Source organism: Pezoporus flaviventris, unplaced genomic scaffold, assembly GCF_033815535.1.
Source record: "Pezoporus flaviventris isolate CSIRO_AGI_PZ_B2104156 unplaced genomic scaffold, CSIRO_AGI_Pfla_v1 ptg000005l, whole genome shotgun sequence".
Lineage (NCBI taxonomy): Eukaryota > Metazoa > Chordata > Aves > Psittaciformes > Psittacidae > Pezoporus > Pezoporus flaviventris.
Genome location: NW_026892553.1, coordinates 4326355 through 4345561, shown reverse-complemented (window position 1 = coordinate 4345561; position 19207 = coordinate 4326355). Strand labels below are relative to the sequence as shown.

Sequence of the window (19207 nt, the reverse complement as noted above, 5' to 3'; positions counted from 1 at the left end):
TCTCTGTAAACATCTGACAGATTATCTGGATTCTGTCCCATGTGTAAGACTATTGTGCTGAAGGTTTCAGCTAGCGTAAAGCTCGTCCAAGACTGTTACAGTGTGTTCCAAAAACAACCTCATATGAACTGGATTAGATACATCCTTTGAGAAAATTAAGAGTCTAAGCACTGTCAAAAACTTGACGAGGATAACTGAAAAGAATACAAACAAAACAAAGGGAGTATTTCTACAAAGCCTGTCATCCGTGGGAGATGTTAACACATTTCAGAAAGCATGACAAGGAGGAATAACTACTCAAGTAAGATTGCTGCAGCCCTGTTACTAGCTCTCTGGACTGCTCTCCTCACCTGCAGGCTGGGTTTTGGCCGCCTTCTTACCAAAGACATTGTTTACCCTTGAAAAAGAGTTTTCAGCCTCAGTATCAGAAACTTCTGCTTCTAAGGAAGTAGGTGCATTAAAAAAGGAAAAGAGTTCCAAAAAGGCCACCTTTTCTGCTGAACATGCTCCCAAGCAAACAATGTGCAGGTATCCCTGGTCATAGAAAGCACAGTTGAGAAACTACCAAACTCCATTCATCTGCTTTTCCAGATCCTGCCTTTCATTTGTCATGCTTTAGTGTGAAGTGAAAGCAGACCACTTCACAGTTGCTACTAATAATCCCTGCCTCTTGCTACCTTCTTTTAGCCCAGTAAATGTGAAGAATGTCCCTTGCTTGGATTATCACTTGGAAGAGAGGTATTTTGTTTGATACCCTGAAGTATCATCTATACTGAGGGTAATGAATTAAGCTGAATTTGGACATCATTAAGATAACAGGAAGGAATTCTCTCATGAAAACACATGAGGAACATCCTTTTATTGAAGTGATTTGAGTTTTCAATGTGAGGCTGTAATGTGACAGAGAGAGATAGGGCAGTAATGTCTGATAGGTAGATGGATACCTGCAGAACTGCACCCACATGATTAGAAATGCTTAATGTACAAAAAGATCTTAAAACACTGTGAATGCTGAAGCATATGTAAGTTAGCACAAGTTGTTCCGAAACACTAGTATAAACCTCTTTTTTATTAGGTTGTTAAAATAGGGAGACACTGAACATGCAGTATAAATACAGTGCATTTACCTTCCTTTTGCAGACCCCTTGTTTGAAGTCTCTCAGCTGTACAACCTGGGATTTTCCTGAGTTGAGCCAATTGCTTTGCTTTTGCAGTAAAAAGGTTTTGTTTCCTACAAACCCATCTGAGCAATCAAGCACTTTAGTTTTGCTGGGATCTTAGCCAGTGTTTTTGCAGGTGAAAGGATAAACTCATCCTGTATGACAGCCATTGTGTCAGCTATTTCAGGAGCTGCAGTTTTGGAAAGATGGGAGACCATGGCATTTATGTTAGGAAGTTAGAGACAACAGTACATGAAATCAAGGATATTTCCATTATGTGATACTCCAGGGAAAGAAAAAGTAGTGTACATAAAACCTAGGAACACTTGGTAAGCACGGAATGAGGACAGGCATTCACAGCTCTTTCAATTCTTTTCTGCTTTACAGACTCAGATACATACTGCGTGTTTCAAGATAAGAAGTATCGTGTTGGAGAGAGATGGCATCCTTACTTAGAACCCTATGGCCTTGTCTACTGCGTAAATTGTCTATGCTCAGAGGTAGGATTGCTGAGTTATTCATCCTACAAACACTTCTACTTGCTTAATTGACCAGAATCCTTCCTGTTGTATGCACAGGTTTGCACTAGTGGGTCACCCTGCAGGAAACAGCAGTTCCATCAATGTGGATGATTATTCTGTACCTGAATTTGGAGTTGTTTGGATGTATGGACAATGCCCACAACTTCAGAGGCATTTCTACAGTCAAAGCATCTGCTGCCCTAATGTGCTAAAGGAACAGGACTGTGTAACACTGCTTGTAGAAATCTATGAAAGAAGAATTAGATGATGAAAAATGAGAAAAAGGTTTGGGAAGCAGAGAGAACTGAATAGGACATGAAGGGACAGGTCCTTAGGTATCATCAGGTGGTGCGTGATATGAAGACACAGCAGCCATAAATCCCCTAAGTATGGCTTATACAGCTGGGGGGGGGCAGGAAAATGAGGTCAGAGTATGTCCTTGGAGTACTTTAAAATGACTAAATAAGGGGCTCTTAATCAGTAACACATGAGACACTCCAGATGCTGAGTTTTAATGCAGAATAAAGTTTTCTTGGCTATTTCTCCCCTGCAAGTGTAAAATATTGGGCTCTCGTGCAGCATTTGCTCCGAGGGATCTGCTACTACAGTGTAGTGCAGAGATGCACCAACAGTAGCCCCACAGGCTTGGCTGCATCTCAGATCTGTGCAGCAGAGAAAAGGCAGTAAAAGAAAAGCAATCTAGTAGGAAGAAAATTAAGTCCTTGATTTTAGCAAAAAGGAGTTTCCACTCACTTTTGCTGATGTGTAAGTGGAAAACTCCCTCAGAATCCGTGTGTGGTAAAACATATTAAATTGCTGGAAGGCTGTGTCTTGGGTGGGTATGAAATTAACTGGAAACCCTAGAGATCTGGATACAAATCATTGCTCAATGAGTTTTAGGAAGCTGTTAGTCTGGAGGGATGGGAAAGTGCACGGTATGCTCCTGTACAGCACAAGCATACCCCACACACTGTGAGGCTCCAACAAGTGGAGTGTATTTGATTTCTTTCATGGCATGAAAGACCAGAGTGACAGTTCAGGGCAACACTGTTAAGAAAGAAGGAACTGTAGTAATGACCAGTACATGCAGCTCAGAAGTGGTTCTGTACTCTACTTCCTTGTTTGTTCTGTTTTACCTTTGCTGCATTATGAGGGTGCAAAATGTAACTTGGGGTTATTTCAGCAGTGAGGATGCTCTGAGGGATCTCTGGGATGTGATTCTTGTTGCCTGCAAAGAAGACTCCAAATAACAACTGCAGCATCCAGCCATCCATTTAAGCTTTGTCCTGGCCAGAAGAAGTGCCCTCAGAACACTGACCTACAGTGAAAGTTCCAGATCATCAGGAAACTCTCAATAATTTATAATTTCAACAAATTAAGTCTAGATAAAGCATTAGAAAATGTGTCATGACATAGCACAAGCACAGACCTTAAACCTAGTATTACAGCATAAAAAACACACCCCCAGGGGTCCTTGTCACCAGTGACACCAAAATTTCTTTGCTGGCCTCAAACATCATGATCCATATGATCTCTGCACAAAACAAGTCTTATGAGCCAGGCAACAGACGGAGATCTCTGCTCCATCTCTAAACAACAGCCTGGATGTGACTGTCCATCCCCCCAACACACACATGTCTAATGTTGAAGAAAAAGGCAAGACAATTAACTGAACAGAGGCCAAATTATTCAGTTTGGGATTAAAAAAAAAAGTCTTCCTGGTGTTGTGTGTATGTAGCATTGTATTTTTACAAGTTATAATTTACATACTTAAACCAGAACAAAACTAAACATAGGTCAGTGTTCTCACCCTGCTCCCCCTTTCTTTTACAACCCCTCCTCCCCACCAGTGTACAGTGGAGACTGTTGGCTGTTACTGTCAGGTATATTGGAACACTCACAATTTGTCACATCATTATTTCACTCCCTGAAATACAGCAGCAGCTTGTTGCTTGTCTTCATAGTCAGATCTGCAGACTTCAAGGGTCAAAGTGAATGCTCTCTACAGTTAGTACTGACACCACAGGCTGAGAAGAGGAACTCATTGTTACTCGGAGTATCTGCTGCAGAAATGCTCATCATGGCCCTGACTCATAGAGGCCTACAAGAGCTTAAGTCCTGCTCTAGGTGCTTAAGCCCTACTTAGTAGGGTTTGATCTCCCATGTATCACTGTGAGTCTAAGACCAGTCTTAGGAAGCACAAGATCCATTGGAATAGTTGTGTCCTGCTGCAACCAGCGGAGCACTGCAGGCAGCACTGAGGAGTGAATCAGTCCTGAAGAACTATCACAGCTGATCATGCACAGGCAGTAAATGTTCACCTCATGAGATTTCACAGGACTAGTCAGGAAGAAGAGAGTGAGGCCATGGAGCAGGACAAGTAAGCAACACGGAGCCAGGCCAGCACAGTTCCAGCCTGTCTTCCACAGCAGTGCTTTACAGGCTCTTAGGTGATGGTACACCGCGCTGTGGGCTGTGCACACCAGTGACAGTCTCTATGCCACACAGAATCTACAGCCTAAAATTGTTCCTCCTCTGTAAAATCAGTATATTTAATTTCAATCAGCATTGGAAACAGATGGTGATATCATTTTTGGTGTCTCTTTCCAAAGCAGATGCACAAATGTAGTTTGTGGGTAGTAATGATCTATGATTACAGCCTGTGGTCTGCAGAGACTTCGGAGTCAATGGATTATTTTGAAAGAGAAGAAAGAGAGGAAAGCCCATACATACACCATCTAAGGAAGTCTGCACCACTGCTGGAAACATTTCAGTGCTCCAGAAGGCATAGGAAAATGAAGTGGGTTTATTCCTGACACCACCTAAAACTGCAGTCATAGCATAGTATCAGTGTTCATGCTGAAAGATCCTTCTTGCTATAAACATGAGCAACTCAGAGCTAAATTAAAAGGATGAATTATAGATGGGAAATGGGAATTTGAAATGGATAGTCTTTGCTTGTTACAGACACTGGAGAAAGAAAATTCCCTGTGTTTTAATTATAGATCAAACTTTGATGTGGCCAAACAGAATATGATGTTAATGACATGAATAATGAACACTATTCCCAAGACTTGCTCGTGTTTCTTAGAAAAATGGCTACTTCCCAACTGGTGTTTTTTGTCTGCTGGGGAACCCATAAAATGAAAACAAAAGACACTCCACAGTTTTCAGGAACAATTACAGATGCTATTGTCTCTTGTGGTCTTGAACTAACCCTCAGCAGGGGATAACTCAGAGACCGACCATTCATTATCTGGGTCTCAGTTTTGAAAATGCAATTCCTAAGCACAATCTGCTCAAAAGAAAAACAGAAATGATGATTGTTGCAATCCAGTTTTAGGCACTTCCTCTGATTTTAAGGTTTGTATGGATTTCTGCTGCATTCTGACTGCCAGCATGAATTCAGAGGCAGTGAAACCTGGTGTGAGTGAAATCAGAATGTTGTAGAAATGCATTTAAATAAAGAATATTTGGATGTGGAATAGAGAACACAGAAATTTATAAGGTAGGTTGTTTCATAAAAGTATTGTATTGTGTTCACCTGCAGAATGGAAATGTACTGTGCAGCAGAATAAGATGCCCAAGTCTACACTGTCCTTCCCCTGTGCACGTACCACAGCTGTGCTGCCCACGATGCCCAGGTAATTCCTATTAATGTCATATAGTCCTTGATGAAATAGTTGTTTAAGATGCTGAGAAACAGCAACTTTAAATGTCTGTGTTGGAAAATGTCTGTGAATCCTTCTGTGTCCATTTAGGCCATGAGAGGCTTGTCCTACAGGTGGTTTAGGAAATCAGCAAGTATAGATTTGGGAAGGGATCAGGCAAGCTCGCATGCCCAGTGCCCTACAATCTGAGCAGAAGGCAGCAAAAGTTTCATTGGTGGGGTCTATGGACTATCCTCTCCCAACTCCCTCCCTTATCTCTAAACTTCATCGCAACAAAACCCCATCCCACAAATTTCTTAGGTTTCTGCTTTTGGTGCTTTCCCTAAGAGCAGACTGAAATACATGGTTATTTGCATTACTTCTCTGTTAACAAGCAGTTTAAAATTGCTGTGGCAAATGTGCATTTGTATAGTATCACTATACAACTAGTTTGGTAACATTTGCCTTTTACATCTCAAATCCAGGCATAGCTTCATAATTAGTAGAGACTGTTGTAAATCATAGAAGCAGTGCTGTAGGAGTTTATGACTATATAAATCCAATGGGATACTGTATAGTAAATTTCTCCAGACTGTACATTTATTATACGCTCATTATTAAGAGCCACTGTATGAAAGAGACTAAGCAGGATCTTTCACGAGGCTGTTACAGCATTCCCGACATGGCCTAATGGCTGGTAGATTTGAATGGAGCTTTCCCCTAAATGTCTGTCTTAGTGGTACCCCCTCATTTCCACTTATAAAAGAGTATTCATGCAGCATCATAGAAAGGGTTTATTTGACTTTCTCCAGAGAGTTTCATTGTCTGAGGAAAACAGACAGCTGTTCCCTGACCAAAACCTATGAGCAGTACCCAGTGGTGAGTGCACAAGCAGTTTGCTGTTCAGCTGGGATTGGAGTGTGTTCATTGCACTTACTGGAGAATAAATGACACCAACCCACCAGCTGGATTCATCTGTCCTGACAGTCACGTACATCTGTACATAAGATGGCCATATCAGTATCTGGTCTAGGTATCCAGAATCCTTTTCTGATCAGTGATGAGGAAAAACCATTTCAAGTGCATAACTCATCTAATGTCATGATGCCACTCTTAGTATAGAATCCTAGAAAGGGTTGGGTTGGAAGGGATCTTAAAACCCCAACTAGTTCCACACCCCTGCCATGGGCAGTGACACCTTCCACTAGACTAGGTTGCTCAGACACATTCTGCTTGTGTCCTGGAATGAGATTCATCCCATTCAACTTCAGATCTAACATTCTGGCATCTAGTTGATGGTACAGTTTTATCTATGATGGTCTAATTCATAGGCAAGCAGGTTTTTAAGGTAGTATGCTTTACTTGACTAACTAGTAGCATTAGATTAAGTGGTAGGATGCTGGGAACATAAACCCCTCTTCTGCCTTCAGATCAAAAGAAGGACTAGTGTGCCAGTGTGCACCAAATCTGGTCTGGTTTTCCATCTAATCTAAGCTTCAGTTGAGAAGGGAATCACAGCTGTTGGCAACGTGCTGTCCCAGAGGGTGATTCATCCTGTTACCCAGAATGAGAAGTTTCCCCTGGAGATGCCCATCTCTCTCCACTGATTACTGAGGGAGCACAAGCAAATAGCTCACACTAGAGTCTCACTTTTTTGACATCTTAAGTTAAATCACAGCAGTCCCACTCAGTATGTGACTGGCATCTGGGGTCAGGAACTTCTTTCTGTTTTAAATATCTCTGTACAGTATTTAGTACAGAAACAAATGCTTCAGAGTGACTGGCTCTGCTTCAAGTGCTCTTTGGCACTGCACTGTTTGGCTGTTTTCTGTTTATGGGACTGCAAATGTTGTGACACCTATCAAGATTTTAAAACATTCTCCAATGACCTAGTAAGGAAGAATAAACTGTAAACTCTCAAATCCTTATCAAGTGGAGTTCTTGCTGTTCACAGTCTTCAGGTAGAATTTTGTACTGTGTGTTTAAACTGATAAATGCAGAAAATTACCAGAATGAGCCTTTCCTGAATTGTGATCCATTATCTTCTCCTACATGCTCCTAGAATACATCTATAGTCTATCTGCTACGTATTAAATGAATTTAATATGTAAGTTAAATTGCTGGCTGGGCAGCACCTCATTAGAAATGAAAGTCCTACTAAGGTCTATTTTTTCCCTAATTGAATCCATAATTCAGATAAAGTTGCACTGATGTCAGGCAAAAGAGGCCAGGAATCTCCTGTGATTTCAGGGGTTATTTGCATTCTGCTTGCTGCAGTGATTATGCATATCGTATCTGGTGTCCTATCTTCAGTAGTAATGTTCATGCCTGATTTGAAAAGGAATCTCAAGCATTCTTGCACATCTTATGCTAGCTTTCCATTCCTATGTGTCTGGCATACAATGTCTTTTGTGCAGCACTCCAGGATAAGCTGGCATTTCACTTCTCTGGTTTCTCTGGTTATTCTTTAATGGAAGGTGATAGAGCTCTGGCCATTAGCCACCCATTCGAATGACTGTAACTACTCATTATATTCTGTCATGTAGGTTTCTCCTCTGTTCTCAAGCTCATTTCAGAAATGAGTAGTGCTACTCAGAGTGACTTTGGGCTCTTCCTCCTGCCTTTCTGCAAGAGGGAGAGTGTAGCTTTGTAGAGTATAACTGCCCAAATAACTGCCTCCTTATTTAATGAAGCAGAGGTAATGCCAGGAGGCAGCAACTTTCATTGGAAACTGAACTTCATAACTACCTAAGTGGAGGAGCTGTTGAAGGGATCCCTTTGAGAAAAGTTGGCACCACTCTCCCCTTGGAATTCATGTCTCCTGCATCCATAGTGACACTGGACTTGCTGACACAAAGAGATGCAGTGTTTGTATCCTGTCTCCCTGGCACCAGCCACCATGAATCTTAAGTAGTTGTCAGACATATATTATGAAGCATCTTCTACTTTTCACCAGTGCTTCAATCTACCAGCTTCTATCACAGATTCACTGCTGACCTTTTTTTGTTTTAAACATTTTTCTAGCACTGGCACAATCCAGACCTTGTGTCTTGTATAGAATGAGAAACTCCTCCCTTTTGCAACTCTGAAAAGTATTTTATTATCTGAATTAGATTCTTATCATCACACATATGTAACCAAAAGTACTAGGTTCACATTCACTGGGACTCTAGTGAGACCCAAAAGGACATCACATCCTGCTGAGCTTGAACTCCTTCCCTTCCACCTCAGGCATCATCAGGAGAGAAGTGCTTTATAGAGTCAAGGAGAGAATTCAGTCATACTTAGAGCTGGATTAGCTCTGGGTTAGAGTGGACTTCAGACCTCCTGCCTCCTGTCATGAAAATAAGCTTAATGGACAAGTTCTTGAAGCATTTAGCTGCAGCTGGCTTTCCTTTAAGGTGCTACTATGGATGGAGCCCTTACAAATGGAACATTTATTGTAGATTGCATCACTGCTACATGAAATGATTACAAATCAAAGCATTCAGAGTCTAGTTAAAGAGCTAAATTATTGAGTACACTCTGGAATATGTAAATCTAAGATAGGGGAAGCTTACATCAGAAGCAAAAAGGCACAACTGCAGGAGTCAGAAAGAGTTTCCATATTGCACTTGCTGGTTTGATTTCTCAGCAGATAAGGCTGCACACTGACGCATGGAGCAGCCCATCTGGCTCCAGTATTTTTAGTTAGTTGATGCCCCAACTAAACACACTGGCTTCCAAGAGCATTCATGATTAGTAACACATTTAAGTTTAAGCTCCTTTGGTACTGTGATGTTTCTGTATCAAATTCAAATCATTTTTCTGATGCACTTTTCATTGTTCTTTAGATATTTAAATAACAACAAAATGCCAAGTTGTACATATATACAAAGCTGGACTAAACACAGAGATGGACCAGACCAGGTATTACAACAGTGGTCTGAGAACATCACCTGAACAGCTGTGTCTGCATGGCAGACTGCAGCGTGACTGCAGCGTGCAAAGGTACCTGTATCTTTGAACTGGCTATTTCAGATTCTGGAAGCAGCCTAGTTAGGACAGTGCAGAACTCCCCACAATGCAAAACTTGCTTAAGAAGCAGGAAAAATGTGCCTGCAGTGAGCTCAGTGCTACCTTCTCACAATTCCTTTCAGGAACTCAGCTAGTCCAGGTAACACACTGCACTCTGTAGTGTAGATACTCTTACAGACTGAGCCTTGAAAGGTGTTGAGCATGTATAGCTCCTGCTGGCCTGATACACATCGTATGTATAAACACAGAATACTATATATACATATATATATGTAATACAATGCATCTTGCCCTGAATTACAACCTAAATCTTCCACCTGGGTAGTTGGAATGCTCTGGTGGAATGATTTTCCACTGCAGAATGTACACACAATAAACCATTTGGTGAAGAGGTTTTGGGTTCCACCCAGCCCACACACCAGAGTTCCAGGCTCTCAGTTGCAATCTTCTCACTCTTCCATTCAGAAGAATCCAATCTAGATCACAAATATTCGTGGGATGGAGGAAGGCATATTGTGCCCAGGTCCTCCTTCCTCTATACAGTTCTTGTTGCTACCACCCACCCTTCTCATATCACTGAGAAACTCATGGCTCAAATCTCACTGAAGTTACAGGGAGTTTTAATTGTCTTAAATAGATGGGTGTGAGGCCTGAGTAGGAAAGAGAAAAACCCCATAGTATGGTAATACTAAGAGATGTTCAGCTGGTCTCTTACTGGCCAGATACTATTTTCTGTGCTGTTAGTAAAAGAACAGTTGTTACCTCTCATATAAAAAGTATCTCTGCTGACTGATGCTACACCTCTGAATTAAAGTCAGAAATAGTTTATATCCTGAATTCCAGACTGAAAACAGGCCATTGTAGCAATACTCAAGATCAAGAATTTTTATGAGTAACCTGGCAAAGGGCATATCATCCTTCTAAAAGTTGTGCCTGAACCAATACACATGGTTCAAACATCCAAATACTTCACGAGAATTTGGAGATTGATGCAGATTTCACATATGACTTGTGAAACATCAGAACTCTCCACTGTCCGAAAGATCAGATTCCTGCCCTTGCATCAAAGATCTTCCAAGGTTCTCAACCCCGACAAGCTGCAAACACAGAAACACTTTTCCTTTCAGAGTGTTAATCCCTCTATTGCCTAAGTCCCCAGGCAGCAGAATTTCTTCATGAACTGTGCTGCCAAAACACCCACTTCCCATCTTATCCCATCAAAAGATTTAAGACCATTGGTCATGCAGCAGTATAAACAATCTCTGAGCTTGTGATTTCCTTTCTCTTATATAATGGTGAAAGGATTAAGGAAGAAAGCCACAGGAAGATTCTCATGAGAATGATATGCAGAAACTACTTCTTTCTTTCATGATTCTTACTCAAATTTGAACTTGACAGTAGCGAACATTATAGCTACTGAAAGTTGACACATGCTGTATTTTGAGACAACAATAAAAAAAAAGGGCATCTTACAAAGGTGCCTCCTAAAGACGTAGATGTACTCTGGGAGATGGACACAACAGAGCAGTAACAACTGTCATTTTATGAAAGACCTGATAAATCATGGAGAAATCTTATAAAATCCATCACTTGTGGAGAACAACAACAGCCTGTGAGTAATTTTGATACTGAATTCTTTGTCCCTTACACACAGCTGATGGGAGTACTGTGCCATGACACATGGCACTCTGGGCAGCAGGGATTAAGGAATGGTGAAGGACAGTCACTGTGTAAAGCATTGACTGAGAATGGTTGAATCGTGGCAGAAATGTTCAGATGAAAGAAAATCAAGAGCAGCATAAGCCTCAGGAGTGATGCATGGTGTATAACAAGTTCATAACCACCTCAGGAATGAGTCCTACAAGGATTTTCTTCCTGACACCAAGGAATAGACACCTGGCACTTAACTAACAGTCCACTGATAGAAGTATGGGTATGGGCTATAGGCACATCTCACATTGTAGAAATACTGGCCATGTTCTCAGCATCCTGCCCACTTTGCCACAGGTCTGACATAAGCCTCAGTTCACGGAAGAAATTCTGCATACTCAGCTCCCTTTCAGTGTTCACCCCTGCCTTCCCTTGTTCCTTTACTTCAGCATCTGCTCCTCTGGAGACCTCTAAGCCATGCTGCTTACTCCCTGCAGGCCCAGCACCCTTCACTGCCCACCCCTGCACTTCTCAGACTCTTGAGTCTCCTGCTCTGCCTGGGGAGAGGGGAAGCCAGGAGGAAGCAGGGCTGGGCTCAGTTAGTACTTGGATGGGAATCAGGGAGTCTCGGTTGGTGCGATATTGCCACTGGTGCAGTGTTATCACAGTATCACAGTATGCTAGAGATTGGAAGGGACCTCGAAAGATCATCTAGTCCAATCCCCCTGCCGGAGCAGGAACACCTAGATAATGTTACACAGGAATGGGTCCAGGTGGGTTTTGAATGTCTCCAGAGAAGGAGACTCCACAACCTCCCTGGGCAGCCTGTTCCAGTGTTCCGTTATGGTCGCGATTGGCACTTGTTGTTCTTCGACTTTCATCAACCCCACAACAGAAGGATCCTCTGAGACACCAGGCAAGGTGGACAGCTGCTCAGTTTCCTCTGTCTCCAAAGGAGCAATACCAAAAGCCCATCGGTACCCTTTTGGGTCTTTGAAGTACCCTCTCCTGAGGTAGTCTATACCCAGGATGCATGTAGCCTCTGGACCAGTCACACTGGGGTGCTTTTGGCACTTCCTCCCAGTCAGGCCGATTTCAGCCTCCAGTACAGTCAAGCCTTCGAACAAATTAAATGAGATTGAAAATAACCTGTGAGCCAAGCTCTCCAGCTCTCAGCAGTCACAGTACAGGAGATGGTGTAACAACATACCCAGCAGCTGTCAGTAATAACTACAGAACTACTTACTAGTATCTATAAGAGCAAGCTTCAGTTTTTTCCAGTCTGCATCTGGTTCATGTGCAGGTACCACAGAATTACAGAGCTGTGCTTTTTTATGGTTACTTCACATCTACAAACAAGGTGGGTACTCATATCTGGAACATGAAAGACTCACAAATGTTACACAGCACTAGAGATTAGTAAGATGTCCTGGGTTTTGTATAGTCCCAACAATGAGTAGCTGTTAAATAGTGAAAATAAATTGTTTATTTGGAAGTAAATTTGATTTGGAAATATAATGATAGAGGGATTCTTGGGAAAAGTCTGATGTGTGCTCAGATAATTCAGTTTGGTTTATGATTTGCCTTTGTTACCAGCTTCGTAAGGAGTGTTTGCTATCACAACCAGACTCAGGTCATCACTTGCTTCCATTCTGCTTTTCTGACCATAAAAACTCTGCAGATAAAAATGCACTGAAAAAATATACATCTTCCCACATGGATGACAAACTTAGAACTTCCATTCCTTGGACTCACATGACAGGATAGGATAGGCTGCTCAGAAGTTTTCCAAGATGACTTCCAAGAGCTTCAGAGATGCTTTAGAGAAGATTCAAAGTACACCAAAGCTTTACTCAATTTGTTTTGTTGGCTGGGAGAATGATTGGTAGATTCATATAATAATTCAACCTTAGAGCAGGAATTAAAATGGAGCAACCTAGAAAGTGTTTTATGACTCCTTCGGAGTTGCTGGGCAATTTTTTATGCCACTATAAAAGAAAACACAGGAAATTAAGCTGCAGAAAAATATATTAAAATAATGTGAAGAGCTTGACTTTAGCCCAAGAAAGCTAAAAAACAACCAACAGAATGTTTAAACTGAAACTACATCTTTGCCTTGAATCTGCCTGAAAGCTCATAGTGTCTAGATAAGGTGCTACTAGTTCCTTCAAGCAATGGGTTTCATGCACTTTGGCTGTTGTGATTACCTCTGAATTACCCTGGCGTTTTTAAAGCTTAACCTGGCCCTTGAAGTTATTTTAATGTAAAGCATTTTGTGGCTTATTATTTTTGACACCTGCACCTCGGAGAGGCACATACGGATTTTGTTTAGAGCTTGTGTTTGCAGTTTTTGGATGGTGCACAACTTTTCAATCCAAATTTACTGTCAGCCTCAGCCACTGCTTTAGAAACAACATCCTTGCACTGTTTCTGTTGTTTTTTAAAGGGACCTTCACACATCATCTATGATTCTTTAAATCACAGATTCATAAGTTGGACTGTGATGCATGACTGAGGGAGAAGGCTGAATGTAGATGGACTGAGGGTTGATCCATAGTTTACTGTAGTCAATCAACAGATTTCTATTAGCTTGGCTAGTTTTTGGACTCAGCCTTCCATGAAAACAGATGCAGTTATTGACTGTGATATAGTCCCTTCTCTAGAAATGTTGGGGAGTATGGTCAAAATACAACACAGAAGATGAAAGAGGAAACTGCCTTTATGCTCTACCACACAGAGTAGGTGTTTGGGCCAAGTTCCAAATCTATGTAGTTCAATGGACTTCAGACCTTGAGGTGACACATTCATGGAGAGCAGAAACAAAAGTAGAGGGCAGAAATTAAGCAAAGGAATTTTTAATAGGAAAAAAGTCCATTTGCTCTCTTATGCTGTGCTGTAATTCCTCAGTGACCTCCAGCCACAAAGGTTATTTAAAACAATACTTGGTGATCTCAAGGAGATAACCTTGCACTGAAACAGTGTTACAGGTTTTCTCTGTCTCTGGCTCCTGTATTCTCATGAGATGATCATAGAATCAAGTAGGTTGGAAAAGACCTTTAGGATCATCAAGTCCAACTGTAAGACAAATCAGGATTTAGTTCTGGTGATGAAATAGATTATTTGTGTTTCACTCCCCTTGACATGACAGGGTAAGATCATTAACCCTCTCAGCAGCTGCTGCTTTTGCCCTTGCAGCAGCCAGTTTGCAAGAGCAGTTTGTCCCACCACAGGCTGATGGCACTCGGTTCAGAACTCCAGTCCTGAAGCTGTCCTGGGAGCAGGTCAGGAATATGTAGTAACTGAGGTGATGGTGCTGACAGGTTTCCTGCCTTTCTGAGGCACATGTATGCAAGAGACCTCCACAAAAAGGTTTGGTAAACTTCTGGGAAAAACCTTATGAGTTATCCCAGGTCACCATGACACTTGTCCCACAATATCCCTTGCTTCCTGTAATACAGAGATTCCCTGGCTTTGCTGTTTTCTTTATCCCTCTGCATTTGGCCCCTCTTACCACATAGCCCCACCATGGCAAACTCATGCTAAGGTGGCCAAAATATGATCATTAATTGAATCTCGGGGTACAAAACAGACCTACTGCTGTTACTGTACTTTAGTGTCACTGGAACTGCAGGAAAATAGTCAAGTGCTCTGTGTTATATAAAGCACTGCTATTTGTGCATGAAACGCACTGCATAAATAGAAATAGAAAAGTATAATTTATGGGATCTTTTTTCCATATAAACATAAGGATCTTTTTAAAAAGAATCCTTATTTTAAAATCTCTTTTAAAAACAGAGTTTGGTTTGAACATTAACATCAAGGTTAGTTCAATCAACAGAGTTGTTCCAGATTTATTCAGCGTAACTATGATCAAAATCTCTCTGTCACCCTCTAGCAAGCTGCATAATCTCTTTCTGCAGGATGCTTCTCTCACCTCTTTAACTCTTAGGCTGCTCTGGTTTGAATTTGTAAGGATCAGATTATCAACACGTATTTATTCCTCCACTCCAAATACGTGTCTCATACTGAATAGCTGTTTCTTATATATGTGTAATAGAGGGAAAGGCCTAACATTGAGGATTTCTGCCTGGAGGTAGGCTTCTTTATCTTTTACTTGGAATGTTAACTAGCACTTAGATTTCTCCAGGACTGGGAAGAGCTTTGGCTGAACCCACTGGAACAGGGACACCAAGGCAGCAGGGGTCACAGGTCTCACTACAACTTCTCAGTGCTCTGATTGCTGAGGTGAAAGGAGGTGAGTTGAGATACTCTTAATCAGAGCAGCTCCACAACACCTCACATCTATACATGCTTATCTAGCTGTCACAAGGTCTGTTCCAGCAACAGAAAGAGGTACATCCTGCTTTAAAGTTGGAGAGGAGTTCAGCCCAGGTCCCCTTGCAAAGCGAATTTGGAAGTGATTAGATCTGATTGCTCTGTGCTGCCTGCTTGTGTTGGACAGTGTGTACCTGAACTGATTCAGCTTTCGTAACATTTTCAGTGAGCAAAACAGGGGGAAGTACTCTCATACTCATCATGTTCCCCTTTCGCATTAGAAATGCTTGTGATCTGCACATTTCCAAGAATTGTGGATTATTTTGACCTTCATAATTGCTCTTTATGTGTTGTTTCTGAATAGTTAACCTGCAATTCTTATATCAATTTTAAATGTCAAGGCAATAATAGAGCCTCACATGATGATACGTTAGAAGTTGGGGTGACCTGATTTCTGTACAGAAGCAGTGTGTGAGATGACTGGGTAGCTGGTGTAGAGCAACAGTTTCCTGCACTAGGAGACAGCCTAGAGAGCTTTGAACTACCTGTTGCAACTAAACTGAATCTCCTGATTGTGTTCAGTAAGTAGCAAAACTCACTGGGAATACAGGTGAATATGCAGGAGAGATGCCAGTGCAAGCAGTTGCCCCAGAGTTATTCAACTGCTTGTCTAGTAAGTAAGGTTCCAAACCCAATTCAAACCGAAGATCAGTCTCTTGGTCTGTACATGCTTATGCTCTGTGTTGATTCAGAAAACATGTTTCATAAAATCCTCTCTGGATTGAAAGCATAATCTATCATCTTTACTTACAAAAGACCAGAGAGACTATCTGCAAAACAGTTCCCAGTATGGTAAGTTTCTTAAGACATTAGTCCTCATGATTCATTTCATATTGTTTAGCACTTGATTGTTTTTATAAGGGTGGTTAATAAACCAGACAAACTGCAAAGCCCACGCCAGGCTGAACGTTTCTGCTTGCTGTTAGAGCCTGTCTTCTTCAGTAATGACACAAGGTGATTCTGAATGTTGCAGTTTAAAAATAGTTCCTAAGTCAGCAAGCCAACAGTCTGTAGGTTTTTTAAAACAGTGATCTTTGCCAGATGTTCTGATACTAAAATAAGCAGTAGTGAGAGTGTTAAGTACTAACAAGAATGGCCAGAATATTGAGCAAGAAAGTATCTCATAGAGATGCAGTAAAATCCCACAGACCCTTCCTGAGATGCTGAGATGTAGCAGCAGCATGAGCTCTGCCTGCCCACCTTCCTCTTCCAGTCTGTCCAGTCTCCATTTCAGGAGGACACTCAATCACCACTTCAACCGATTACTGGATGCAGATCAGTAGAACTGAGCATAATGACTCTTGGATGCTTGGTCTCCTTGTCCATGATGTCGAAGACCACCCAATAGCAGCTGTTTTTCTTGTCTTGAAGATCAGATGTCACATTATAAATACTTTACTGCTTATCATTCCATAACTGTCCTGATTCTAAGGTTATTTTGGCAGTTTGTTAGTTAGTGTCCTAAAACTGTTTGTTAGCAACTGTATGAGCACGTCCTGCCTTTATCCAGAAGGACCCAAGTTGAAGAGTTAATTGACTATATTAAGGCCTGGATCCTAAAGCCCTTCCTCAAGTAAGTCACTTCACATTTCCCAAAGGCTGGTTTCCTCATACCCAATTACTGCTTTTCATTCTCTTTGCACATAAATACTTTTACAGAAGCCACCTGGTTTTATACATTAGGAACTGCCCGTGGAATTTGTCTAAGCTATTCCAGGGACTGGCTGCAGATAACTGATGCTCTTCTGCTACATAGGAAAGTAGGGGTAAAGCAGCTAAGAATCAAGCTTTTATAACACTTCAAGAAGGAATAGAGTTGTAATGAGAAAATGCTAAAAGATGGTGTTTCCCAAACTGTGATCCATGTGATCCAGCATCTGTTTGTCCCAGGAGACTGGAAAGCTCCAGAAGCCAGAAGGCCCTGGTGAGTGTCCATAGTATGGATGCCCTCAAACCTTGGTCCTTGGAAACCTCAAGTCACAGGCAGACCATCAGGAACCCAGGCAGGTTCCCATGAAAAATGTGTGATTGGAGCAGCTTACAGCTTCACAACATTTCCATTAAATGCCCATAGTTTATCAAATCAATACCTAACTCTGTCAGCCTGTCAGGAAAGCATTAATGCTGTGCTTCACACGAAGTTCACATCCCTTCATGGCAAACTTTTGCCATACTGTTTCTTCACACCCCCTGTCAAATAGACTATAGGAACTCGTGAACCACACTTACATGCAGTTCTAGGTCACAGTGAACCTTTCTGTCAGGCTGTACTACAGACCTGAATTGATACAAATCTTGTTTTATTGATCAACAGTTCCTCCTAGTACCACCATCCATCTTCAGCAGTGTTCAAGCAAGTCCCTAGGCTAAATCCTGAAGGCAACCATTCCATTGGCTTCTCTGAGGCTAGGATTTACCTTGTGTGTATGGCATGCCAGTGAAAAACAGCCTAGGTAGACAGCAGAAGCTGGACAGAATCCTGTGTTTGGAACAGAGGAGTGCCTGGATATAAGAATTCAAGCATAGTTACCATAGTCTCCATTTGCTTTTTAAAAAGCAGTTCTTTTTCAGCCAGTTGTATTCTGCTGCCTGCTTGTAAAACCTGAAAGATTTCTTCAGCCAGGTTCAAGGTTTAAAGCTACTCACAGGATAAGTTCATATCAAGTCATGTGAAGCCTAACTTGCACATCTTATCCCCCTGCCATTGCCTAATGTTAATGTTTGAATGTGCTATCCATATTGCTAACTCATGGTCCTATCTTGAGGGCACTGAAATTTCAGGCAAATACAAGCATGGCCTGTCAACCTCTATACTGAAGTCTGAGCCCTCAGAGAATAAATGCCAAGCACAGAAAGAAAGATACTTCCTTTTTAATTGATGCTATAACATCTTTACCCTCTCCATTTTATACTGCTTCCACTGACACGCTGTGAATGCCACAAAGAAGAGCTCAGATTGAACTCAGTTAATTACAGGATTCACACAGATGGATTGCCTGGTGCTTTCCAGAGGCAGCTAATTAAAGCAATGTTAGTAAGCACCATTAAAATGCCAGCTAAAGCTTTGGGAACACTCTTGATTAGGAATCAAGGTTCACAAATACAGCTTTGAGCAAAGGAGTATATTTGCAGTTCATTAATTGCATTCTAACGTATCTTAACTAAGGCACAGGATAATGCATGCTGATAGCAATATTAATGCCAAGACTTTTGAAAGTTCAAACCTGGCACTTACTAAAACAATCCACAATGACTCTAATTTCATATTCTACAGGAGAATATGGTATCAGGAGGGAGTCTGAGCTCCCCTAATTAGCCATGATTTAAAGAGCACTAGAAAAGAAACCAAGGCAAGGCCTAGTTGTAGCAAGTCAGTCACACACTGGCAAAGACAGAGAAACTGCACCAGACAGAAGTTATATTTAGACGTACAATATAAACAGAGCTTCCTTGCAGGTTCTGACAGAAGCTGTGTTTGCAGAGGATCAGTCATGCTCCCCCATATGCTGTTTCTGATATATGAATGTATGTATTTTTTTGCAATAATAGTAATATGGTCTTGAGCTGAAAACTTCTTCTAAACCTTCTTTTATGAACCCAAATAGGCCCATTCATTTAATATACTAAAGGATAATCATATGCACAGTTACGTGCAGCACAGGACCTCAACATGGTCTTATTCCCTGTAACCGAAACTGACTTTTCTTAGAATTATTTAATAAAATAAGATTTCAAAATAGTAATAGAATTTTATCCCAAATTCCAAAGATAGGCAGATGTCCATGTGTTTCGAGTTGCATGTCATGATTTAGCTGTTGCAGGCCCAACTTCCATGATCGACTTAAAAGAAATATAGATGAAAACAACTACCTAC

The 19207-nt window shown here is 41.4% G+C and overlaps 2 protein-coding genes across 4 annotated transcripts in view; one reads left to right on the top strand and one right to left on the bottom strand.

The window, feature by feature from the left end:
* Positions 1-19207, top strand: part of CHRDL1 (chordin like 1) — a 37539-nt gene that overhangs the window by 3854 nt on the left and 14478 nt on the right. For all 3 annotated transcript variants that reach the window (XM_061445727.1, XM_061445724.1, XM_061445726.1), the window contains 2 exons: positions 1548-1660; positions 5232-5325. In XM_061445727.1, coding sequence (XP_061301711.1) covers positions 1548-1660; positions 5232-5325 — 207 coding nt within the window. The remainder of the gene's footprint in view (positions 1-1547; positions 1661-5231; positions 5326-19207) is intronic.
* Positions 1-19207, bottom strand: part of PAK3 (p21 (RAC1) activated kinase 3) — a 168542-nt gene that overhangs the window by 140482 nt on the left and 8853 nt on the right. The window lies entirely within an intron of this gene.